The sequence below is a fragment of the Malus domestica genome, chromosome 05 (genome assembly GCF_042453785.1).
Source record: "Malus domestica chromosome 05, GDT2T_hap1".
In the NCBI taxonomy this organism is placed as follows: domain Eukaryota; kingdom Viridiplantae; phylum Streptophyta; class Magnoliopsida; order Rosales; family Rosaceae; genus Malus; species Malus domestica.
Window position 1 is genome coordinate 33658480 of NC_091665.1, and position 24895 is coordinate 33683374.

Consider the following 24895-nt stretch of genomic DNA (forward strand, 5'->3'; position numbering starts at 1 on the left):
AAAATTCCCGAAATTTTCAGGATGTCATCCCGAACCAAACCGAAATTTTCGGTATGGGATTCGGTACTGCATCTCCATTTTTCGGTATTCCCATACCGAACCGAAAAAAAATTATATATATATTATTTTTTAATTGTAAGAGAATTATTTCAACCATTGATTATTTTGGATTTAATATGTGCCGTTGATTTGTTTTTAGGTCAGATCCAAATGGTACTCTACTCTTTCCGTTCATTTGTTTCCATCCATTGAAGTCTCGAAACGCAGCCCTCCCTCACCGAGCCCTCATCTCTCATCTAATCTCTCATCGAACTCGAAGTCACTCTCACGGTCTCACCTCACCCCAAATTAGGTAATTAATTTAGTGTTTTGAAACCTAATTTATGTCTTCCTTTTGAAATTTAATTTAGGGTTTGAATCTTGAATCTTAATTTCTGTCTTCGTTTTGAAACCTAATTTCAATCTTGAATCTTCCCTTACTGGTTTCAATTTTGAAGAGTGAATGTTTTTATGCGCTGCATGTTTGCAGGATTACCAGATTGCTGCGGCTACCAGGATTACCAGGTTTATGCGCTGCATGTTTTTTGCAAGTCTCATCCTCTCCCAAATGAAATTGGTATGTAGAAGGGATGTATGGGGAGAAAATGCAATATCTTTCGATGTTTGAATAAATACGACAAAAAATTTGATTGAGTATCAGTGAAAAGCTTGCAGTAGGATCATCTTCAGATTGTGAATATGTGTGTTCTACGTTTAAATACTCTATTGAGTCCCAACTGCTTACCTGTACATAATGCATTATGCAGTGGCTCCCCAGAGACAGAGCATTGTGGATGGAATGAGGATGATAGCACTCAAACTTGAATTTGGTGTATCCCACAATCAGATATTTGAGAGGTATTTTTCTTTTATTTTGTTCTACTTTTTGTTCTTATCTTTCAAAATTGTAGATGTCTTTTATTGATTATTAATTTGTGCAGGACCCTAGCAGTGCATTTTACAGATCCTTTCCATGTGAGCAAACGGGTTGCAGATAAATGCAATGATGGTACTTTGCTTCTCTAGGTATGTGTGATATGGTTTTCAAAACTACACTTCTGTATGTAACTTTACTTATGCATCCCTGGCTAGGTGATTAGATAATAAGACGTGAAGTGTGTGACATCCTATTCCTATGTGTTGAAACATGGAAATTGTTTCTGTTTCACCAGATGGATATTAATCACTTACTTTCTGATGCAGGGTGTTGATCCAAGTATTCGAGCTGAAGTGTGGCCGTTTCTTCTTGGAGTGTAAGTATTTTCATATCTATGCGATTGCTTTAATGCTTCAAGTTTTGTATGTGTTATATGAAAATTAGTTAGTATACGATTTTCAAATTTTCACCCTGGTTTTTATTTGCTTTGTAGTTCAAATACACGATATATGCTCAGATTTTTCTATGTTGAATGCTCAGATTTTATTTGCTTTGTAGTTCAAATACACGATATATGCTCAGATTTTTCCATGTTGAATGCTCAGATTATTGATTGGAATTTGGATATATGCTGAACTGTGGTTGTGATATATATTAATGTGCATTGTTATTTTATTTGTTAAGTAGGATGAACGGGTCTAGTAGCCAATCTAGTGCACATATGGTCTCGGTATTAGGGGCCGAAGAGGCCAACAATCTTCATAAATTTTAGGCTTTGTTTTTTTGCTTTTGGTTTGTAACTTAATTATTGAAACTTTGGCTTGGAACTAATTTTTTTGCTTTTGAGTTTGTTACTTTATTTATTTTAAAACCTTGACTTGTAACTAATATTTTTGCTTTTCGATTTGACTTGTTGTACGTCACTATGGGCTGTTGAATATATTTGGCAAATTGCTTTAAAATAGATTTGTACACAGATTTGACATGTGTAGTAGAAATAAAATTGTTTTTTGTTGAATTAGGTTAAGCCCATATGGGCTGTTGAATTGAGTGACTATACAATTGGACATATTCATTACTAGGCTGGGTGGACAGATTTTGGGCATGGCCCAATATTGGCTTTTTGTCCAAAAGCCCAAAACCATTTCGGGATTCCCGATTTGTCCCGAAATCACGAAACTATTTTGGGATTCCCGAAAATTTGGTTTGGGATCGGTATTGAAATTGAGATTCCCGAAAATTTTGGTTTGGGAATCGGGACAAGGGTTTCGGTATGGGATCCCATACCGAACCACCTCTAATTATATGCATGACTTGAATCAAACCCTAAAAACAAGGAACCCTAACCCTAATGGGTAGGAAGTCCCAACAACTTTAACATCATCCATTAAGCTGAATGTCATTGGCAATCAATTGATTCCAGGGTATTCGCAAACACCCATTCAACCTCGCATCTTCGAAAACATTTCAAGCTACAATGGTTTTGTCAAGATATCTACAATTTGCTCCTGAGTAGAACACTATATTAGCTCCACTACTTCATCTTGGACAAGATCACGAAGAAAATGAATATGGACATCTATGTGCTTGCTACGGCCATGCATCACTGGATTCTTCGAGAGTTTGATGGCTGAAGTACACTACCGTAGGATTGGATTGCACATGATTTAGAATTTTCAAAATTCTTCTCTGGCACACAACTTCATACACACTTGATGCTGCAACAATAAACTCTGCTTCTATGGTGGAAAGAGTAACTATGGGCTGTTTCTTTGAAGACCAAGACACTGCACCCGAATTCATCATAAAAACATAACTTGAAGTGCTCTTTTTGTCATACTGATATCCAGAATAAGCGTTGTCTATGTAGCCAAAGAGCTCTTCATCTCCTCATTTCTTAAAGACACCCCAAAGCTAGTTGTGCTCTTCACATACCTTAGAACTCTTTTTGCTGCCATCAAATGAGTCTATGTGGGACGTTCCATGTACATACTAGTTAAGCTTACAACAAACATTAAATCAGGACATGTGGCAGCTAGATACATAAGATTTCCCACCATCTACTTGTAAACCTTGTCATCGACTCCCACTCATTATTCATCCCTTGTAAGCTTAAACCCAAAAACCACTAGATTGTGCACTGAGTTGCACTAGTCCATATTAAATCTCTCCACAAGTTCTTGAGCGTACTTCTGTTAGCTAATAAAGATGTTATCTAATATTTGCAACACTTCAATGCCAAGGAAATATCTCATTTTCTTGAGATTAGTCATATAAAATTCAACCATCGTGGACTTCTTAAATTGTTCGAACATAACTTCATCATTGCCAGTAAATATAAGATCATCAACATAAAGACACTTTCAATAATTTACCTCCATCCGTTGTTTTAATGAACAGAGTATGCTCGTAGGACATTTGTTGAAGCCTTCCTTAACAAAGTATGACTCTATACGACTGTACTAGGCTCAGGGAGCCTGTTGAGTTCATACAAAGCCTTCTTGAGCAAATAGACCTTGGATTTATTCCCCTTTTGTTCATAACCAGGAGGTTGATCGACAAACACCTTTTCATTAATTTCTCCATGCAGAAAGGCTGATTTGACATCAAGTTGGTAAATCAACCAACTTTTCTGAGTAGCAAGGGAAAGTACAATTCGAATTGTATCCAAGTGAGCCACTGGTGTGAACACTTCAGCATAATCTACCCATATTGTTAGATGTATCCCTTAGCGAATAGCCATGCCTTATACTTGTCGACTTCCCTATGCTCATTGAGTTTTGTTTCAAGACCCACTTCACTTCAATGGTTTTTGCCCTAATGGTAGATTCGTTAGTTCTCACATCTCATTCCTCTTTATAGCTTCAATTTCTTGATCCATAGCTTACCTCCATTTTTCACAATATCCTCAAATGTCTAGGGATAACTGTCAGTGAACAAAGCTAGATGAGCTATGTTTACACCTTTTTCATCAAAGAAACCTTGACTAGTTTCATAATCTCTCATCCACACTAGTGGTCTTCGTGTTCGTCCTTTTGTGAGGTGAGTTGTCATTATTCAAGGTGTCTTCTTCTTCTAAAAAGTCACTGCTATCAGTCCTACCGTCCTCCAATTCTTCATTAGCTTTAGACTCATCTCCATTGCCTTTATCTTTTATACTTGCTTATTCGTTAGTTTCCCATTCAAGATCAGCCAATATGGCTTGCTTGTGACTGCATCCATACTCCATTTTTTATCTTCCTTAAAGACCACATCTCGGTTTACAATTATTTTGTGAAATGGGATCAATCTGCCTGTAAGCTTTAGACTCTTCACTTACTCCAAGTAATATGCATTTGAGACTCTTGGCATCAAGCTCCACTCTCTTGTTGTCAGGTATATGAGCATGGATATGCATCCAAAGATTCTGAAATGCTCCACTAATGGTTTAAGTCCGCTCCAACCTTTTTAGGTATTTCTCTCTTCACAGCAAGGGTCCGACTTCTATTCAGCACATGAACCATCCAGTTTACAGCTTCATACCAATAAGTTTTAGAAATTTTCTTCTCAGGCGACATGCTTTGTACCATATTCATAATGGTTCGATTTTTCCTCTCGGCAACACCGTTTTGTTAGGGAGTATATGTAGTCGTCAATTGCATGTGTATTCCATTCTTATTACAGAAGTTTGTGAATTCTTATAATGTGAACTCGCTCTCACGATCTGTTCTAAAACTCTGTATGAATGCTCTAGTTTCATTCTCGACCCTGGCTTTGTAGGTTTTGAATGTGGCAAAGGCTTCTGATTTTTCTACCAAGAAATAAACCCAAGTTTTTCTACTGAAATTGTTAATAAAGGTGATGAGATACCTTTTCTTGCTGTTCGAGATTGGATTTATCAAACCATATATATCAGCATGCACCAATTGAAGAATTTTGAAGGCTCTCTATATACTTTCCTTTGGGAATGGATCATGGTGTTGTCTTCCCACCAAACAGTCTTCACATATTCTCTAAGTAGCTTTGAACTGAGGTTACCCTTCAATCATCTTCTTTTGTTGAAGTACTTTGAGTCCATTCCAGCTAAAATGTCCATATTGACAGTGCTAAAGCATGGCTTGATTTGTGGTCTGTGAGGAGAAATATTTTTGCTCTCTTAGTGGACAGCGAGCAAGCACATCAAGCAAACATTCTATTATATGTTATCTCAGGATGAAAGATCTTACATTTTCCATGTTGAATAAGCACAACGAGTCTCTTCTCTTGTAGTTGCTCGATGCTTAACAAGTTGTTCTTCAGTTCTGGTACAAAGAAGACTCATGTGATCACATGTGCAATCTCATTCACCTTTATTTGAACCTTGCCTTTACTTCGTACAATAAGGCTCGAGTCATTTCTCAGCTTCACAGACTCTCTGAAATTTCTATCAAATTCAAAAAATATGTCTCTTTTGCCACACATATGGTTGCTATACCCAGAATCAAGGAACCAAATGTTCTCTACTTCATCTTTTTTAAAGTCCACATGGACCATCAACAACATCTCTTCTTTTGTTTCTGCGTAGTTTGCCTTTGGATCCCTTGCTTTCCTTGGACACGTCCACTGAAAATGCCCTAACTCATGACAATTATAGATTGTAATGTAGATTTCTCAAACTCAAATCTACCTCTACCTCTTCCTCTTCCTCTTCCTTTTCCTCTTCCTCTTCCACGATAAGTACTTTGACCTCCACATTTTCCTCCTTGCTAAGCTACATAAGTGACTTGCAGTGCTTGTTCATCCGGCTGATTCTTTGTTCATGCACCAACAGGTTACTCTGAAGCTCGTCTATAGACAAGGTTCATTCGATTCCTCAATCAAACACACAACATAATCATATTTTGAAGTCATAGACCTCAAGATCTTCTCAGTGATCACCACATCCTCCATTTTCTCTCTGTGAACCTCATTTTATTAGCTATGATGAGAGTTCTTCCAAAGTAGTCATTGACTTATTCCCCAGCGTTTATGTGTATCACTTTAAACTCTTCACAAAGAGCTTGCAATTGGGCACACTTGACACATGCCGTTCCTTGATATTTCTGCTTCAAAGAATCTCATATATCCTTCGCGGTATCCTTCTTCAAGCACCACCACCTAACAATCTTCATCTCAAATCCTAGGCTTGGACGAGATCCTTCTCTCTTCCTTTTTCTTTTCCTTTGCACAGTAGTGCCTTTACTATGCATCCCTTTCTTTGGCAAGTTATCACCGTTTTCGGCGAAGGTAAGCCACGAACTCCTTCGATCTTCCTCCCTCGTGGTCTAAAGTATTTGTTTGATGATAAATAATGACTTTGGTGAATGGTTTAATCACAAAAACTGCTATGGGAATTTTTTTCCATATTCGGGGAAGTGGGAGACCGTGACTGTTTCGCCACTTTCAAGCCATTTTTCAAGCCAGCTCCGATCCTCATTGGGCCTCGAAAGGGTATAAATCTCTTCCCTACATTTCTAACTTTACATAGGATCTTGAATCACTTGATTTGTGGTTGTATCGAGCTCGGAATTAGCTCTGGGAGTTAAATGAGAAACCTGCAAAAATTGCAGAAATTGTGAGATCCCACATTGGCCAGGGGAGTGGATCATCTATGCCTTATATGTACATTCTCACCTCTAATTGGCACGAGGCTTTTTGGGTGCTCACTGGTTTCAGGTTTCATCGAAACTCCGAAGTAAAGCGAGTTCGCGCGAGAGCATTCCCATGATGGGTGACCCACTGGGAAGTTCTCATGTGAGTTCCCAAAAAAAAACTGTAAGGGCGTGGTCGAGGCCCAAAGCAAACAATATCGTGCTACGGCGGAGGTGGGGCCGGGGATGTGGTGAGAGCCCGGGTCGGGATGTGAAAATTTGGTATCAAAGCCAATCCCTGGCCGGAAGGGTGCCGACGAGGACGTCAAGCCCCTAAAGGGGGTGGATTGTGAGATCCTACATCGCCCAGGGGAGTAGATCCTATATGCCTTAAATGTACATTCCCACCTCTAATTAGCAAGAGGCCTTTTGTAAGCTCACTGGCTTCGGGTTCTATCAAAACTCGGAAGTTAAGTTAGTTCGTGCGAGAGCATTCTCATGATGGGTGACCCACTGAGAAGTTCTCGTGTGAGTTCCCAAAAACAAAACCGTGAGGGCGTGGTCGGGGCCCAAAGCAAACAATATCATGCTACGGCGGAGGCGGGACCCGGGATGTGGTGGAGGCTCGGGTCAGGATGTGAAAATTTGGTATCCAAACCAATCGCTAGCTGGAAGGGTGCCAACGAGGACGTCGGGCCCCTAAGGGGGGTGGATTGTGAGATCCCACATCGCTCAGGGGAGTGGATCCTCTATGCCTTATATGTACATTCCCACCTCTAATTAGCACGAGACCTTTTGGGAGCTCACTGACTTCGAGTTCTATCGGAACTCCGAAGTTAAGCGAGTTCGCGCGATAGCATTCCCATGATGGGTGACCCATTGGGAAGTTCTCATGTGAATTCCCAGAAACAAAACTATAAGGGCGTGGTCGGGGCCCAAAACGGACAATATCGTGCTACGGCGAAGGTAGGGTCAGAGATGTGGTAGGGGCCCTGGTCGGGATGTGACATAAGGCGAGTATAGCGTACTCGTGGGCTCGTGAAGCACACGGGCCTCCACTAGGGGTACTATGGATGGCGTTGCCGATGATTTTTCCGGCCAACTTTCTAGTAACCCAACTTAGCACGTGGTGACTCGGGCCGTCACCCCGTGGCGGCGCATGCGATGGCGAGTAGGGAAACCCAAGGTCTTTCCTTTGGTTTTTCGACATGCCAAATTTGAATCTGCCATTCGTTTTACCAAAGTTTGTCGTTTTAGTAGAGTTTTAACAAATGGTCCCTAATTGTGTTTAGGTGCGTTGGTTTGAAGTGATCCCATCCTTCGTAGTTCGAATGGCTCTTCGGTAGCATAATATTTGTGAGTGGACCCCTTCTCAAATTACATGTTTTTATAAAAATATTAGGCTTGCATTCATGGAAGGCATATATTTATAATTCTACATTTCATGAATTAATTATGTTTTATGATAAGTTTATGAATTTCTAAATTTATGTTTTACGAAGAATTTATGATTTATTTAATTTGTTTTTTGAAGTATTTACGATTTATCAGTTTAAGGTTTATGAAATTTTATGCTTATGAAAATCATGTTTATGGAAATGCTTATGATTTCTGATGATGATGTTTTGAGCCCTAAGCTTTGGTATGAGATTTTGAATTACATTTTATGTGCTTAATTAGTGGGTAATCATACAACATATACACACAACACGAGTATGTATACGTTTATGGCCATAGGACACAATGGAGGAATAGTGAGATATTTACAACATACTCCTAACTTCACTGGCGAAACCAATGTCGGACAGCTTCACCTTTGAGTGATGGGACCTACCATGTTTCTTCACTGGCGTAACCCAGTGTCGTACAACTTCACCCTCAGGTGATGGATATGCATTCGAGCAACTACGATGCCCCTATATAAGTACATTAGTATTTTGATTTACGAGCTCTTTTAGTTTTGTCTTTGGGCGATTTCAATACCACTTTTAGATATGATTTTATTATCTATGAACGTTTTCGTGGCATGTAGAGTTTCGGGAAAAACCTATTACGTATTATTATATTGTTTTCAAAACGGGGGGTTAGTATGTGCAAAAAGAAAACGGTTTTCTTATTATTACTATTATTATAAACTCTGGTCCACTAACCTTTTGTTTTTGTGCCCCCTTCAGGACCTAGTGACGAGAAATACGACTCGAGCATCGAGGCATTTCCCTTCTAGTGATCTTGTTTTCTCCTCACTACGCATGACCTTTTTATGTATAATTGTAACTTTATGTCTTTCATTTCGCTAGCACTATTGTTTAGTAGTATGCTCTGGACATATTCATGCATCCTTTGTTTCGAATTGTTAACAGTTGGATATTCTCCTTTTATTATGACTAACGTTATATTATTATCATTTCTTTAGCGTTTGTATATTCTTTATGATTATTGTTTCTCTTTTGACTTTTTGATTGCATGCTTCCTTGTGTTCATGCATATTCATATAATTATGGCTTTTGTCATGCTCGAGTATCGGTCAATACATGTCATGCATGTGTCATTTGGATATCTGGGTTGTGGCGTGTCCATCAAACCTCGGAATGGCAGGTTGCACGAAGCTACTCTCGGATGCCATGTATTTTGTTCCTTCAAGCTAGTAACTATGTTGCAGGCTTTGATCAAGCCCCATGATGGGGCTCTGATACTAGATGTTAGAATAAAAAAAGGATAGAAAAGAGCTCTTGTAAACGCAAAGTCTGATTACACTTGTAAATTGGGAGAATTCTTATTGAATTGGAATAACACTAATGGCTGTTAAATAGCCTTACAATGAAATAGGAAAAAAAAACAACCACCCACGATTTTGCATGGCCTAGAATCCCTCCTATACTCGAGGGACAAGATTGTTTTTCCCTTTCTGACTTTGTCATGCACCACGATTCTAGGCCATGTAAATTATTTTTAAATTATGTGCTTCTTGAGGTCGTGGATCCTTGTTTCCCCGTTGAGTATTTGACTTAGAGAGTTAAAAATAGGGATGCAAACTACTACGCCTACAATTACGGCACCAATACGAGATGGCAGAGAAGCAATAACGGAACCATCGTTGCCAAAAAAAAAATAGTTAACCATACTTTGCCCGGGCCGCTTGGGCTCCACTGCTATCAGGGCTGCACAAAATGCCACCAACATGCCAGCAATGGAATAACTAATAAGACTCGTAGGTGTGGGTAGATGGGTTGACAGGACAGATATAGGACTGGATTCATTAAATATCGCCGACACTGAGAGAGCGAAGCAAAGCGTGTTAAAAAACATAAATACTTTGTAAGCTCCTTCTTTTGTTAAAACTGGTGTTCCATCGTCTTTAAACCCTCCTGGCGGGTTCAAAACGGCCGTAAATGTAACGGTTGCAATGACCGTCGCTACCAGAAGTTTCGAATCATTTCTTTTGAAGGTCTGAGCCAAATAAGCCTGCAAGTTTTCTCTCGTATTTGTAGTATTGACCAGTGTCTCAGACGTACTGCTTTCCCCTTGGGATCCAAATTTCTTGAACTCCTGCTTGATTTTTTGTTGATAATATGGCACGGTAACGACAACGTCTCTTGCCAGGCAGTTCAAAACATTGCGACTTTTTACGATTTCCTAAAACATAAATAAAGAACTACACTTTTAGTAAACATATACAGGACTTAAAAACAATAAGGGAACGAATTTGGATTTAGATATGTTCTACGTTTGATTCTATCCGATATAAGAAAATAAAATAGAGAGTTCAAAGTTGAAATCCAAGGGAAATAAATAAAAGATTTGCGTACCTTTCTTCCCGTGTTCTCGGCGAGCAAAATGTCGCTAACTTGCAAAAATTCTTTATTGATAGCAGTTCTGTTCAACCTCCTGTCTCTCCTTAAAATAGCAACGATTTCACTATTTTCATGAATAGCAGCTAGATGCCAAGGAGTGTTTCCATCATTATCTGCTTCGTTTATAAGTCTCGCAAGCCTAGGCGTCTTCAAAACGTACTTCACAACATTTATCTTTTCGCCTAAAACTGCTGCATGTAGAGCTGTTTGGCCCTTGTGATTGACACAATCACAAATATCAGGACAACGTCCGATCAACTCTTCAATTATTTGGGTGTGCCCTGCATATGCCGCGACGTGGAGAGCTGACATGCCAAGCTCGTCTTTGATGTAACAAGCAAATTTGAAAGTTTTGCAATTTTGAATCAGTAGTTGAGCTGCTTTAAGGTTCCCTCTCAGTGATGCGTAGTGTAATGGAGTCCACCCTATTTCATCACGAACTTCGACCATCCCAGGATTTTTGGTAACCATAGATTGCACAATTCCTAAAATGTTGATATAGAAAAATTAGAAATTGTGTTGTGGGAATCAAGTATATATATGAAAATAAGGCATACCAAGTAACGGTAGCTGGACTGAGATGCATATCTCAATCATTAAGGATATATTATCGACTGTCAATATGTCATACTCAATAACTAAGTTGATGGGATTCCGTGCATAAGAAGGGTCTAGTACGGTAGTACAAAGTAATGTCATGAAGTTAATTACCTTTCTTGGCGAAGGGTATACGAGTGGCTGCTGCGTGCAAAGCGGTCACACCATTTGTTCCCTGAAAAGAAAGAGATTCATGATCCGGAGTCTTTTTTAAAATATAATCAGCAATGCTGGTAGACCCGGCTCTAACAGCTAGGAACAGGGGTGACTCCCTGGTGCTGTAAAATGAACAACACAATTCAGGATCAGCACTCAGCAAAATCTTCGCTACTCCAGCATGATTGTATCGAACAGCAACATGCAGTGCTGTATCCATTTCCAAATTCGGCATTCGGAGTAGTTTTTTGTAAGCTTCACCGTCAGTTGGTGCCTTTTCTGGATCAAGATCAACCACTTCCATAGGTTCCGCTTTTGTGTGCTCAATGAGGAACGTTACTACTTCACCGCAACCTACTCTCGCAGCAACATGTAGAGGAGTTTCGCCATTCTTGTTGGTGGCCCAAAACCGGGGAGATTCGGGATTTTTTTTCACTTTTTTGAAGAAGTTTATTTGCTTGAATTCAGCTGCAATGTGAAGAATATTGTTCTCTTTAGGTGTTTTCTGAGAGAGATCAGCTGTTAGAAGTCCTTCCAAGAAGCCAACATCACCAGTTGCAGCTGCTTCATACAGAGAAGGATTCATGCCTTCCACCTCTCTCTCAGATTTCCTATAAAGTATAAAGTTGAAATAAGAGCACAAATGCAAATTGCAATGGAGGATTTGTGAACCATATAGGTTCACTTATAGGAGGTTGCCAATTGCATGCCAAGTAGGCAAGTAGCCATGCCAATTGCATGCCTATCACCATTCAAAACACTTGTGCCGTCCACCATTCAAAAACACTTTGTTTATTTTTTCTTCTCTTCTTGTCAGTAACCCATTCAAAACTTTTTATTTTTTATATTATTTTTCTTTCTTTTTCCCACATGGTGCCGGGACGGAAACCAACGGCAAGCTGGCATCAAACAGGGGCAAACACGTAATTTTAATGTGCAACAAAGAAAGGAACTTGAAATCTGGCATCAAATGAGGGGCAAATCCATCATTTCACTGTTGGTGAACAGTGCTTCCTCTCACATGATGAACAGTGATCTTTTCTGCTGAACTTTAGTATATATAATAATATATATATACATATATTATGTTTTATCCTTTTCGGTGTCAGAAACCATGTGCTTGTGTTTGTCTTCTAACATTTTTTAATCTTAGATTTTTGTCCACTACAAACCTTATCCAAAGCAGATGAGAGACGTGGGCAGGGAAGGACAAAACAGACTTTTTACTGTAGCAAAGTGTGAACAGTACGAATTCAAGGTCATTCCCACCCTTTAACTGTTGATGAACAGTGCACGCTCTCACATAATGAACAGTGCCGATCAACTGGACTTTGGCATATATAAATAAATATACACACACATATATATACTATGGTTGTTGTATTTTATAGTTAAATTTTTTTAATAGTTTAAAAAATTAAAATCATCGAAATAATTTTTTTTTAACGTATCAAAACGATTTACCCGAGTGTCACTCTCGTGTAAACTTGTTAAAGATACATTATTAATGAGTTCTTATCGTGTGACCTAATAACAATCCAATTAATTATTGTATTGATCCAAAACTCTTTATTTTTATGTTTATGTGTCGTGTTAACAAATCATGTAAAAAAATGTCCGGTTTACTTTTCAACTTTAAATTATTAGTTCGTTCAATGTTGGTGTCTCTTTGTCTTTTGGTTTAAAAAATGCACCTGTCAACTATCATCGTCATCGAATAGTCTGTCAGTCTTCCAAGGAAACTTGTAAGTATTTTCATCCGGAACACTGCCAAAACCAAGACCACAATTTCTGTCAAAGTATTTCATACACGTGAATAATTATTGTGGTGCGATTTCTGGAACGAGAATTCTCTCCGAATCCTCCGCTTTGTGAGGATTCCGAAAATTCTTTAATCGTGTCTGTTTATCATATATGATACGATTATTTTTTGTCAGATACTTATTATCCACGACAGACATGAATAATTTCCACACAAAGTAACTAAAACGATGGGGTATTACCTAAGAACCAATGAAGTGAAACTTTGCTTGCTATGTATGGATATGCATGCTATAAGAAACCATTCATTTGTAGATCATATTACGTCATCAGTATTATACTCATACTCTCAGGTGATCAACCTACTACATGAGGAAAACACGGAAAAGGCAAAGCATAAAAGTAGAAGACAATATTTGAGCATCTAGCAGGAATAGTTAGTTTTTGAAAAAAATTGCTAAACAGTCTTACAAATTCAATTGTTAAACGTTACACTATGACCTAAGATAAAAATAAAGTATAGGGAACTTTAACGAAAAACTCCCGGTACAGTTCACTTTAACGAAAAACCACATTTTTACACTAAAAAGTCAATTCTAATACTATTCTCTTTACCCTTTATTTTGTCCTTATCGTTAAAACTCAAAGTTTTCAAGTCATTTTCATTAGTTTTCCTTGAAGTTATATAGTTCATTCACATATCAAAACGAAGTACTATCAAAGGAAAATGATTAAGAAGTTGAAAATACAAAACTGGATTGGGCAACCATATCTTTTATCGGTAACTAAACAAATAATTTAGAATTGTACAAACCCGATTCTAGCTCATCTGCCTCCTCTCATCCTCAGCTCTGTATTTCAAAGGCTGAGTAGCCACGTTTGGAGAAGTTGTCAAATAATCACCATCTGAAGATTGAGAATAACCTCCATTCACATTGCAAATTTTTTTTTAGAAAATGGGACAAATTAACAGATTTAGAGTTAATTATTCTGATGCAAACATTCTTAAGATAAATTAAGCAGAAAAAATGAAACGAATCCAATGAAAATATAGAAGGAAAATGATTTAAAGAAAAGTTAAACTTTAAATACATCAAATTAGTGATTAATCAACTAGATAGTTAGTCTCAAACCAAAGAGTCTCAATGATCTCGCAATACCAGGGACATCACTCTCCCTGTTAACTCTCAACTCCTCAACTCCATCACTCTCTCCCCCATTGTTTCTAATTCACCTCTCCTTCGAACTCTTCGACTACAAATTTATATATAGCAACTTGAACTGTCCATTTCAAATCATATATACATAGGCAAAAAAGCAAAAACTAAACTCCTGCCGCATAAATTAATTGGTAACCAAACAAAGAAAAATTCTTGGAGACCAGAACAAATCCAATTGAATTTTCATGAAACGTATACTTAAGTGCCCAAAATTTGAGTTTTACATCATATTATGTTCTTCTTACACAAACAGTTTCTCGGCTGTTAGGTAATTTTTGTGGCTTTTGATCAATAGTTGTACTTATATACCCAAAAAAATAAAATAGTCAAACACAAATGAAAGAAAGACCTATCAAATTAATAAGAAATCCAAGTTAGAGTTGTTAAAATTCACTTTCATCTATACAATTCAAACTTCGACATATTTGTTCATACACTTCACCAACTGTCAGACACTGCTAATTACCAAGATAGCAAGATAATGAATTCTGTGAACAAAAAAATGAAAAATGATATGCAATTTGAACTTACATGCCAAAGAAGCTCCATAAGAGTAGTAGCTTCCTGCTTATTGCATGCATCAAAAGCATTGCAACCGCAGATCCTGAAAATTATCAAAATTCATCCAGTCAAGAGGCAATATCATAGTTGTGTGAAGGTGAATATGCAACCAATAATCTAAGATATACCTGACAAATTTGCAATTTCATTATAATTTCACACAAAAAAAAGATCAAATTTTGATTCAAACATCAAACAAAATAATCCCATCTGTTACAGATTGGACCAACCAAATAAAGAATCTATTAATATGATTTTTGTGACAGCCCGTCCCTGATTTTAAGAGTTTTAAAGTTTTAATAAAGGATTTACAAAAATGCCCTTTGAGGCACGCGCATTATTCGAGGTTAATCGTTGTGTCGTGCCATCTAAGATTTATTTTCTTGACATATCCTCGTAGTATTCGTCACTACGGACGTGTGGGCGCTGACGGTTCATGATTTGGAGTTATATCGAAAAAGTTATTAACGTTTGAAATTTGGGATTTTAAGGAATTATAATTTTAGTAAAATTTAGAATTTCTTTTATGAAAATGGACGGCCCAGATTTAATGAAGAATTAAATGGATGGTTGGGATGAGAGAAAGAAGGTTTTATGTGTGTAAGTGTGTGTGCGTGACTGGTGAAGAAAGAAGAAGAATGAGGATTGGGCAAAACTGCCCAACCAGAAGGAATAAGAAGACAGCTCCGGGAAAGAAAGGAGAGAAGTTGGGCGAATGGGGAGAAGAGAGAGAAGCTTTTGGCCAATCAGAGAAGGGGAAAGGAGGAAAGGAGAGAGGGCGAGAAGCGGAGGAAGAAGAACAGAAATGGGTTTTCAACCCATGACCCGCGCGACCCGGTGGGTTTTCCACCCATTTCCGTCGAAATTTCTTCACTTTTCCGGTGAGTTACTTCAAACTATCACTTGGAAAACCCTCTATGATCTTCCCTCTTCCTATTACACCCAAAAAATCAAGGAATTTGGCCTTGAAATTGGTTGAAACTGTTCGGTGTGTGCGGTGGCTTAGTGTACAAATTCTTCAAATCTTGAAACGTTTTCTTTCAATTACTAACACCTTTAGCATTCCCTTAGGACCTAGAACAAAGCCCAAGCATTGGTTGGGACGACGGAGTTGATTTGAAGGTCGAATTGAAAACACCCAATCTAGGGTTCCACACGGATTGTGGTGAAATTGAAGTGTTTCCAGGCCAAATTGGCCTTGGCCTCAGGTATAAAGTTTACACTACTCACTGAGATCTTCAATTCTGTATTTTTTTAGAATTTTTGGAAATAGTTGGATTTTACGGTGAGCCGGGGCGGCCAACCGCCACCCTCGGCAGCCCGTGGCCAATGGCCCGCCAATGTCATTCTTAGTATGTGTTTAAGGTTCTAGGTTCAGTTTTTATAATTGATGGACGTAAATTGAGTAATTGAACCTAAGTTCGTTACGATTCGTGGTTAGGTGAAAATATGAATTGACGATCCGACCGTTTGATCGTCACCAAACTTTGATACATTGTAATACGTAATATTTGAAGATTATAGGAACTTATGGATTGGGAATCCGATTTACGAATCTTCCGGAATTGGAGTTGTAAGTTCATAAAATAGAATGTTAACCTTCACTTGGTTTTGGAAATTGACGGAGATCCGACCGTTGGATGGTAATGAAATTTTAGGATGTTGTCCTAGAGGTATATTGTGGACCTTTGGAAGTTATGGATTTGAAATATGAGTTGCAGATCTTTCGGATCGAACTACGTAGTGACGTGTTTTATATAAGTTATATATTCTATCGATATGATTTCTGAGGTTGAATTTGATTATTGTTCTAGGCGCCGATCGTCATAACGCCTTGATGTGTTGTGCTAAGGAGTTGTTGGGCGAACTCCAGGTGAGTGGGCAGTATTTCTGTTTATACCTATATACTATTTATATTTTTCCCAGAAATTGAGTTTAAATGAAAGTACGTTTTAAAATGTCATGCATGCATATTATGGGATATATGAATTGATAATTGATGTGTGTATATATATATATATATATATATATATATATATATATATATATATATATATATGTGAATTGGTGCTGTGGACGCACATGTGAGTATCATGTGAGTTTTATGTTATTCATGTGAATCATTGATGATGTGAATTGTGTTGAGAGCTCATAACCTGCACCCCTGGTGTTAGTGCTTATATGATTCACCGCACCGCACGCTCACCTTGGATCCAAGTAGGTGCATGTCGTACAGACCATGAGAGTGTTCCGACATGCTAGTCGTATAGATCACTAGAGGTGGTTCCGACTAGTAGGTGACTTTAGATTATGTGCACAGATGATTGATGAGAGAAGCACTAGAGCGTATTCTTACACCATTCTTATCATACAGACTACTTTAAGTAGTTCTGATTTATGTGCAGAGTAGTGTCGTACAGGTCACAGTGGTGACTCCGGTTGGATTGGATATTGAGCTATAGAATTAACCGTACAGGACCAACTGCAGGGTCTCCGGTTGATTCTTTATTTCACCTATTATATTGATGCATCCATATTCTGTTTTTGACATTATAGCATGACATACTTTCTGGTTTTGATAAAGATTGATGATTTGAGATATTTGAAGGTATATGCTATTATGTTATTTTCTGAGAAAATATACAAGTTTTACAACGAGGGGTTAAAAATGTTTTAAATGAAATATTTTCGAAAAACTTTCGTTTTACTGACCCACTCAATTTTGTTTTGCGCCCCTCCAGGTTCTAGATAGCAGAGCTTTGGTGGCCACGAGGAATCCAACGGTGTTCTGACAGAATTCACAAAAGTAGGACTCACCCTCGGGTGTTTCATCTTAGTAATTGTATTTTTAAAGCTTCCGAACTGTGTAAATGGTTGCGTCACACTCACGTGACGGCCAGCATGCCCTCCTTCGGGACGGGGTGTGTCAATTTTCAACCTAACTATAAAAAGGAGATTTATAACGATCAATATAATTTCAACCCAACTGAAAAGAAACTAATTGTGTATCATAAATTCCATGGGTAATTTGATTTTGCAGATTAAAAAGAATTGAAGAATACTAAAAATTACAAAACCCTATCACAACATACCATCAGCGATGAATTAAATCCAAATGTAAACTGCAGTTTCTTATAAAGCATATCCAAAAGTAAATTGCAGTTTCCTATCTCTCCGAGCATCTAAACAGAAACTGTAATTCAAAACTCTGATTTCAATAACCCAAAAAGTTTAAATTGCTCACCGTTCTCTTGACCGTGGATTACATTAAGTATATGGAGTTTAAAATTTAAAAACAAAAAAACAAAAAAACAAAAAAACAGATAACAAATAGGGAGTAAGAGATCAAACAATGAGTGGTTCAATTAACCTTTTTCTGTTGGTCGCGTCTGTGAATCCTTTAATTTGCAGAATGAGCTTGGGAACTCTTCCCACCAAACTCCCACAATCAACACTCCTGCGTCAAAAGGGAAAGGAAAAACAGTTGAATATTTGAACTGCACCAAACAGATTGATTGATAAAAAATAAACGAACATGACACGACCAATGAATTTCACCAAACGGGAAGTAATAAAATATTCGACACTGAATGAGTTGGAATAAAAACAAACACAACTGCATTTTCTTATTCTTCTCCCACGTTCATGAGGCTTCTTTTTCATCTTTTTCTCTTCTAATTTCAAAGAACACAACAATTAGCACAGCCTGCTATAAGGTAGAGGAAGCACATGGGTCTCCTCAAAATGGATGTCCAGGGTTGACCCTTATGCAAAAGGAAGCATGGGGAGCATAAATGGGATATCAAGAGAGGATGTCAAGTAAATTTGCAACACAAAACCCAACCAGCAACAATTTGTTCATGACATCTTAAAACATCAAATTTCAAAATAGGACATTTAATGCAGAGAGCTCAAACTATAATAATTGGTGAATCAAATATTTTCTATTGAATTTATCCTTTCAATTGGTTGGTATTTTCGTTTATCCTCGTATCTTTCAATTGCCACCCAAAACTAACATCTGAGAGAGCATTGCACTTCTTATCTTTAAAAGCACGAATGGTGAACTAAATCAAAGAATAAGAATCAGCAATGAACTAAACAAAAACACACTTTTTACGAACATTATTCGCACAAAAATTAAAACTGTATTGAGAAACTCACCACCCCATTTCTAATGAATGACGTATGATGATAGGAACATCATACAGTGAATTGCACATAAAGTAAAACATCAAGTATACCTCAAGGTGACATTAGATACGATCATTATCCAGTCTTCATCTTTGACACCAAGAGCACTCAACATCTCAGAATTCCTCATCTCCCTACCCTCACATAGCACCTTCTGCTGCTGAAGCAGTACCCGTGTCTGCTCATACGCATCGAAGAACATATCACACATTCAATATACATTTCTCTATTAATTAATCAGCTAACTAAATTTAAAATTAGCTTCCAAACCAAAAAAATTTCTAAATTTTTTATTTTGCAATCACACCCAGTTCTTCATCTCTTACTCTAAATCCCAATTACAAAAATATCTAAACTTTACTTCAATTTAATATTGTTTTCCCCAAAAACAGCACAATCCCATAAAAATAAAGTTAAAAAAAAACAACAATAAATCATGAATTAAATTAAACTTCTCACCTCCACCTCCAACAGAGTTTTCACATTCTCAACCTATCATAAAAATAGATAAAAAAAAATCAAATCAAATTCAAGTAAAAGTAAAAAAGAGAACTTGAATATAGCAACCCTACTCCACCCAGTTCTTCATCTCTTACTCTAAATCCCAATTACAGAAATATCTAAACTTTACTTCAATTTAATATTGTTTTCCCCAAAAACAGCACAATCCCATAAAAATAAAGTTTAAAAAAAGACAACAATAAATCATTAAATTAAACTTATCACCTCCACCTCCAACAGAGCTTTCACATTCTCAACCTGTCATAAAATAAAAAAATAAAAAAAATCAAATCCAAGTAAAAATAAAAAAGATAACTTGAATATAGCAACCCTACTCCCCCTCCTTCTCCCTCTCCCTCTGCAATTCACGCGTGCACCCCCTCCCTCTGTAACCCTCCCCCTGCGAAACCCCTAAACCCCACACGTATGCCCTATATCTTGTGGCTACAACCTCACAAATCGTCCCCATCACCTCGATCCCATCGAACCACAAATCAGGCACAATTTATGAGAGTAATTGTAAAAATGGATAAAACACTTTAAATAAAAGTTTTATAAAAAAGCTTTTCAATCCAACACCATCCAAAACCATAAAAGAACAGAATAAAGACACCAAAAGTAAAAAATAAATAAATTTCCACATTCAACTTTCACAGTATAAAAAACACAACTTTCACGATATTAAGAAAAAAAATTGTTGGAGAAAAGGCTCAAAGGAAAAATCCAAAATTATTTACCTTGAGCATAAAGGGCTTTGAAAGATGTAAACAAAAGCCCCAAAAAACGAAGAGCATAGTGACCTGAAATAAAAAAATAAAAGCAAATTATACAACCGAAAGATCTAATGATATAAACAAAATACCCAAAATTATAAAAACAAAATTACAAAAAATGAAGAACAATGTGTTCTGAAACGAAAAAAAAAGAAAATCATATGCCCAAAATTATAACGGACGATTTCATATTTTGTAGATAGATGACACTCCCTTTTGTCATGTATGATAAATATTCAAAGTTATAACATCTCAATTCCACATAAGGCAATAAACAAACCTTTGGAGAGATGCCAGTGGACAGTCAAAAGCTGGGTCTCATGTTGTGGCAACGACTCATGCTGCTGTTCATCGATCATTGCAAAAGAACGCAAAGTTCTATATTGCTATAGTACATACTAGAGATTTATGCCCGCACGTTGCTGCGGGATTGGAAATTGTATCAAATGGTCTAGATTAAAAAAATCAATTCAATCAAGATCCATATTCTCAACAAACAAACTGTAACGGAGAACGTGATAGGATTTGATCACAATGCACAGCGGAATCAACAACTAATATTCAACACTACACAATCCAAAACAGTAATGATATTAAGTTTTTTTTAAAACCTGATTGTACTAAGTGATTCTTTCAATAATATGATAAATTAAATAAAAAGATCACTACCAATAGTTTAGATTAAAACAATCAATTCAATCAAGATCCAGACTCCAACAGGACAACTAAAAGCAAAGAGTTGAGGGAAGAAACAACACAAATGACTGGTTCCCCGAAAACCATTTAAGTAGAGTTAAAAAAAAGGGGTTAGTCGTGACCAAATTTAAGAAGTCACTAAAACCAAAGCTCAATTGCAAACCTCCTTGTATTCCATGTATGCAATGACTCTGCTAATATGTTCACAGTCATGTTGACCTGTATAAAGAAAAACTCATTTAGTTCATAGCAAATTGTGAGTCATTCTGAATATAAAAACTTCCTTTTTCAATCACCCATCTAAATAAAAAAATCAACTCCAAAATTGATGGTCAGAAGTATAACTAAATGAAATGAGAAAACAGTTCAAGAACCTGCCAATGTCAAGTACTATGAATTTGTGGGATTAAAAATTGTATGAAAGATTGTGTCATAGAATATTACTAAAATTTACATTGAAAACGTTAGAAATTTTTTTACACACAATATACTCATTTACAAAAGAAAACAGAGCCACTGAAACGAACAGGGATATCAACCAATCATCGCAGTACAAAACCAGTAAATACAGAATTCACAGAACTGAGTGACTCTTACACAATCCAAACATAGAATTTTAGATTGTTGGTATAAGATGATTAACTCTAATTACACTAACGCGGACACTATCTCTGAAGAAAACTAAAGAGAAGGACAAAAGTTGTGAAGAGTTATCAACCAAAGTACAAAGACCATAAAGCATGAAATGTTAAAGAAGAGCAGATTTCCACGCAAATGATGCATATTGCTGTCATAGCTCTGAGAATAGCTAACTAAACCAATCTAACTCTAAAGGCAGCCATCATAAATTAGAAAGCTCATTCGACAAAAGGCTATATTAAAAAAAGGTTCATGTATATGCCCAATTACACAAACAATTTTGCTAAGGAATGCCTTTCCAACCTCCTCCTACAGCAACAGACTCTGCATGTACAATTTGATAGTGTTTCTACCAGATAATATAGCCAATGGGATTAACAATTATTAAAGTTGACCCTCCACTACAACTATCCATTCTGCTATATATTCATTCTCTTGCAAAACGTTCAAAAGGATGATAAGAAAATCTTGTGTATATAAATTATAGCCGATGGTATATGTCCGTTCTCTTCTACCATTACAACCAATGAGATATATACATTCTCTTCTACCATTAAGACATATAAGAAAATAACTATTTAACCGAAAATGAAGATCTAAAAGCTAGCCACTGTACATGTTCTGTCCATTCTATTCTACCATTGAAGCATGCATGTTAAAAAAAATTTGTAAATCTAAACGCTTATTTCAAACAGAGCATGTCCATTCAGCTCTTAAAACCGAAGGAAAAGATTTAGGTTTCTTTCTTACCCAAATCCACCAATTTGAATCAAATCTCTGCAACCCTTCCAATCAAACGCAAATTAATACAACCCTGCAATCAATAAACAAAACAAACATAAAAAATTCAACAAAGAAAGAGAATCCAGAAACCAAACCTATCAATCAATTCCTAAAATCAACAATAAAAAAAAAATCAATAAATTAGTATCTAACTCCACAAATAAACAAAGCCCATATCAAATAATGAAATCCAGCGAGTACCTCTAGAGTGAGAGAGACTTACAGGGATCGCAGACGAAAACAGAGAATAACACCAAAAAAATGGGTACTGACTTAGGGGTTTTAAACGCAACATGCAGCAACTATTTATTTTTCAAAGGGTTTTAAACGCAAGAAATTTGCACAGATGATTTGGCTAAGAAAAATGAGAAAATCGAAAACGGAGAAAAAGGCAGGCGGAAAAACAATGAGAGAGAGAGAGAGAGAGAGATGTGAGGGATGAGGGATGAGGGATGAGGGGATGAGGGATGAGGGGAACTCGACCCTTGGTGGTTGCTCGGGGGACAGGCGAAGGGAAAGGGCCCGAGGGCCGGTGGATAGAGCTCTAGCGTTGGGCAGCCCGAGTGAAGGTGGGAGCTCGAGGGCTAGGCCGTGGAGGATTGCCAGCCCTGCAGCCCGAGGTGGGTGTGACGTCAGGCTGACGCCAGGCCTGGCGTCGGTTTTTTTTTTATTTTTTTTGTGTCAGGCACGTGCCCCTCACTTGCGAGTGGGGGCGCGTCAGACAACAGCTTTACAGGGCACAGGGCCTGTGCGCCAGTTTCAGCAGGTGGTCGTTGGAAAGCCACGTGGCTTCCCACGATCCGTTCGATTTCAACGGCTCTTTAATCTGAGCTGTCCGATTTGCAACGGTAATAAAAAAACTAATTTAATATCAACCGTTCGATTTGAGATTAACGGTTGATATTAATCTGCTTTATAAATTAAAAAAAATAGTTTTAAAATTAAGAAAAGTTACCGTTGTGACACGTGGCACAATCTGGAGTGTTAGAATTCAATTTTTTTAAATCCAACGGCAGAGATTAATTATTTGAATAAAAAAATTTAAAAATTGTAAAAAATCTGAAAAAAATATCTGAAATTTTTTTTTAAAATGTTTCTACTTTTCTATAAATACATTCTCATTATCATCTACCTTACACCACAATTTCATATTTTCTCAACTACTTTCAATCACATTCCTATCTTTCTCTCAAAGTTTCAATCCAATTTTTTTCAACAAAACGACACGTGGCACGATGACATTGGATAAAAATCTTATCGAAATCTATGACCAATAATAGTCGTTTTGGGTAAATGACATATGGCGCAACGAGAATGATTTAAAATATCTTATCCGAAATTACAAATAAATTTATTTAGTATTATTTTGTAAAAAAAAATAATAATAATTTTTTATTGCCTATTGCCAGGGCTATTCAAGTGCAACGGTGGAGATGCAAAAGGCAGTTACTGTTTATTAGGGTAGTTACTGTTCACATGGTGGATTGAATAGTGGATTGCCTGGGGGAAGGCTCCAAGGGTGGAGTTACTCTGAGAGAGAGGGGGACATATGGGAATGGCAGAGAGCAGTGAGGGATGAGAGAGAGTGACAGTGTTGGGAGATAGGAAGTCTCAAGGGGTGGAGAAAATATTAGAAAGCAAAAACCAAACACACTTTTCATATGTTTTAATCATTTTTTTCTCTCTAACCAATTTTTTTATTATTTTTTATCCTTTTCGATGTCAGAAAACATGTGCTTGTGTTTATCTCCTAACATTTTTTTAATCTTATTTTTTTGTCCAATACAAACCTTATCCAAAGCTGATGAGAGACGCGAGGCAGGGAAGGACAAAACAGACTTCTTACTATAGCAAATTGTGAACAGTACGGAAACCAAAGCAGAAACCAAGGGCATTCCTGCCCTTTCATTGTTGGTGAACAGTGCACGCTCTCACATGATGAACAGTACTGATCAACTGGGCTTTAGAGCAGCTCCAGTGGGAGCTCGTGCTTGAGGGACAAGCTGCAGAACAGGGCTTGATTGCACGAGGGAGGAAGTCCAGCGTTGGCTGGCGAATGAGCCCGAGCAGGCCCAAGCGCCAGGCTCGTGGATTCGTGCCGGCCCGAGCACCCGAAGGGGATGTGACGTGGGCTGACGTCCCTGACGTCAGCCACAATATAAATTAATAAAAATACAAAATATTAATAAAAAATACAAAATTAATACAAAATTTTAAAAAAAATGAAAACCCAGGCTTCGAACTGAACGACTCTCGCCGGAGTTCGTCATTGAGGTTGATGATACACCCACAAACAAATGGCAGAGACTAAACCCAAGGGTTTCAACTCGAAACATATAAAAAAAACAAGAGAATAACTCAAGCAATTGAAGTAGGGTAATAACCTCATCTGGGTTTGAGCAATGGAAGCTTGAAGCTCTCGGCTTCAATGGTGGATCACCCAAATGGTGCTCTGATGATGCATGCAAGGATATATTCGAGTTCCTCTCATCCAGGAGATTGAGATTTCAGAGTTTGTTGGTTTGATTTGCTTCGGTTTCGAAAAAGATGAAGGATGAAAATGAAGGATATATGGATTGGAATTTGAGCTTGTGCCTTGGCGTTGGTCCATTTTTTGATTCATGTGAGAGAGAGAAAGAGAGGGAATAGGAAAAGGGAG

At 37.4% G+C, this 24895-nt stretch overlaps 2 protein-coding genes and 2 long non-coding RNA genes across 12 annotated transcripts; 2 read left to right on the forward strand and 2 right to left on the reverse strand.

The window, feature by feature from the left end:
• The first annotated feature begins 202 nt into the window (after window positions 1-202).
• Window positions 203-8916, forward strand: LOC103453159 (uncharacterized). Of its 2 annotated transcripts, none has more exons than XR_003773522.2 (6): window positions 203-352; window positions 530-616; window positions 807-897; window positions 981-1065; window positions 1243-1292; window positions 8679-8916. It is a non-coding gene; the product is annotated as an uncharacterized lncRNA (long non-coding RNA). The 2 variants fall into 2 exon arrangements; XR_003773523.2 differs by lacking the exon at window positions 8679-8916 and adding an exon at window positions 1601-1878.
• A 336-nt stretch (window positions 8917-9252) lies between these two features.
• LOC103415976 (ankyrin repeat-containing protein At5g02620-like) lies at window positions 9253-11950 on the reverse strand. Its single transcript, XM_029102716.2, has 3 exons — window positions 11067-11950; window positions 10311-10840; window positions 9253-10137 (listed from the first exon to the last, which is right to left on the reverse strand). The coding sequence occupies exons 1-3, from the start codon at window positions 11692-11694 to the stop codon at window positions 9454-9456; spliced, it is 1842 nt and encodes a 613-aa protein (XP_028958549.1). The 5' UTR covers window positions 11695-11950; the 3' UTR covers window positions 9253-9453.
• A 1160-nt stretch (window positions 11951-13110) lies between these two features.
• On the reverse strand, window positions 13111-22827 carry LOC108171182 (uncharacterized). Of its 8 annotated transcripts, XR_011580659.1 has the most exons (12): window positions 22460-22827; window positions 22204-22267; window positions 20978-21033; window positions 20399-20540; window positions 20083-20145; window positions 19571-19603; window positions 19304-19336; window positions 18895-19022; window positions 18021-18107; window positions 14621-14693; window positions 13684-13775; window positions 13111-13231 (listed from the first exon to the last, which is right to left on the reverse strand). XR_011580659.1 is itself a non-coding variant. In XM_029102751.2 (11 exons), exons 5-11 carry the CDS (start codon window positions 20137-20139, stop codon window positions 13761-13763), a joined length of 426 nt encoding a protein of 141 aa, XP_028958584.1. In that variant the 5' UTR covers window positions 20140-20145; window positions 20399-20540; window positions 20978-21033; window positions 22204-22267; window positions 22460-22827; the 3' UTR covers window positions 13515-13760. The 8 variants fall into 8 exon arrangements, 7 of the variants coding, with proteins under 7 accessions (XP_028958584.1, XP_028958577.1, XP_070677275.1 ...); XM_029102751.2 differs by lacking the exon at window positions 13111-13231 and having other exon boundaries at window positions 13515-13775; XM_029102744.2 differs by lacking the exons at window positions 13111-13231; window positions 13684-13775 and having other exon boundaries at window positions 14452-14693.
• On the forward strand, window positions 15298-17513 carry LOC139195750 (uncharacterized). Its single transcript, XR_011580663.1, has 4 exons — window positions 15298-15531; window positions 15722-15858; window positions 16465-16523; window positions 17392-17513. It is a non-coding gene; the product is annotated as an uncharacterized lncRNA (long non-coding RNA).
• Window positions 22828-24895: the final 2068 nt, after the last annotated feature.

Excerpts from the sequence above, each read along its gene's own strand:
- LOC103415976 (XM_029102716.2), bottom strand. The coding sequence starts at position 11,694 with ATGAATCCTTCTCTGTATGAAGCAGCTGCAACTGGTGATGTTGGCTTC. Across the intron at positions 10,841-11,066 it reads TATACCCTTCGCCAAGAAAG|GAATTGTGCAATCTATGGTT; the intron begins GTAATTAACTTC and ends TCAACATTTTAG. Across the intron at positions 10,138-10,310 it reads CCGAGAACACGGGAAGAAAG|GAAATCGTAAAAAGTCGCAA; the intron begins GTACGCAAATCT and ends TTTATGTTTTAG.
- LOC108171182 (XM_070821174.1), bottom strand. The coding sequence starts at position 20,139 with ATGCTCTTCGTTTTTTGGGGCTTTTGTTTACATCTTTCAAAGCCCTTT. Across the intron at positions 19,023-19,303 it reads AAACTCTGTTGGAGGTGGAG|ACACGGGTACTGCTTCAGCA; the intron begins GTGAGAAGTTTA and ends GCGTATGAGCAG. Across the intron at positions 17,589-18,020 it reads GACGCGACCAACAGAAAAAG|GTTGAAAATTGACACACCCC; the intron begins GTTAATTGAACC and ends TTTTATAGTTAG.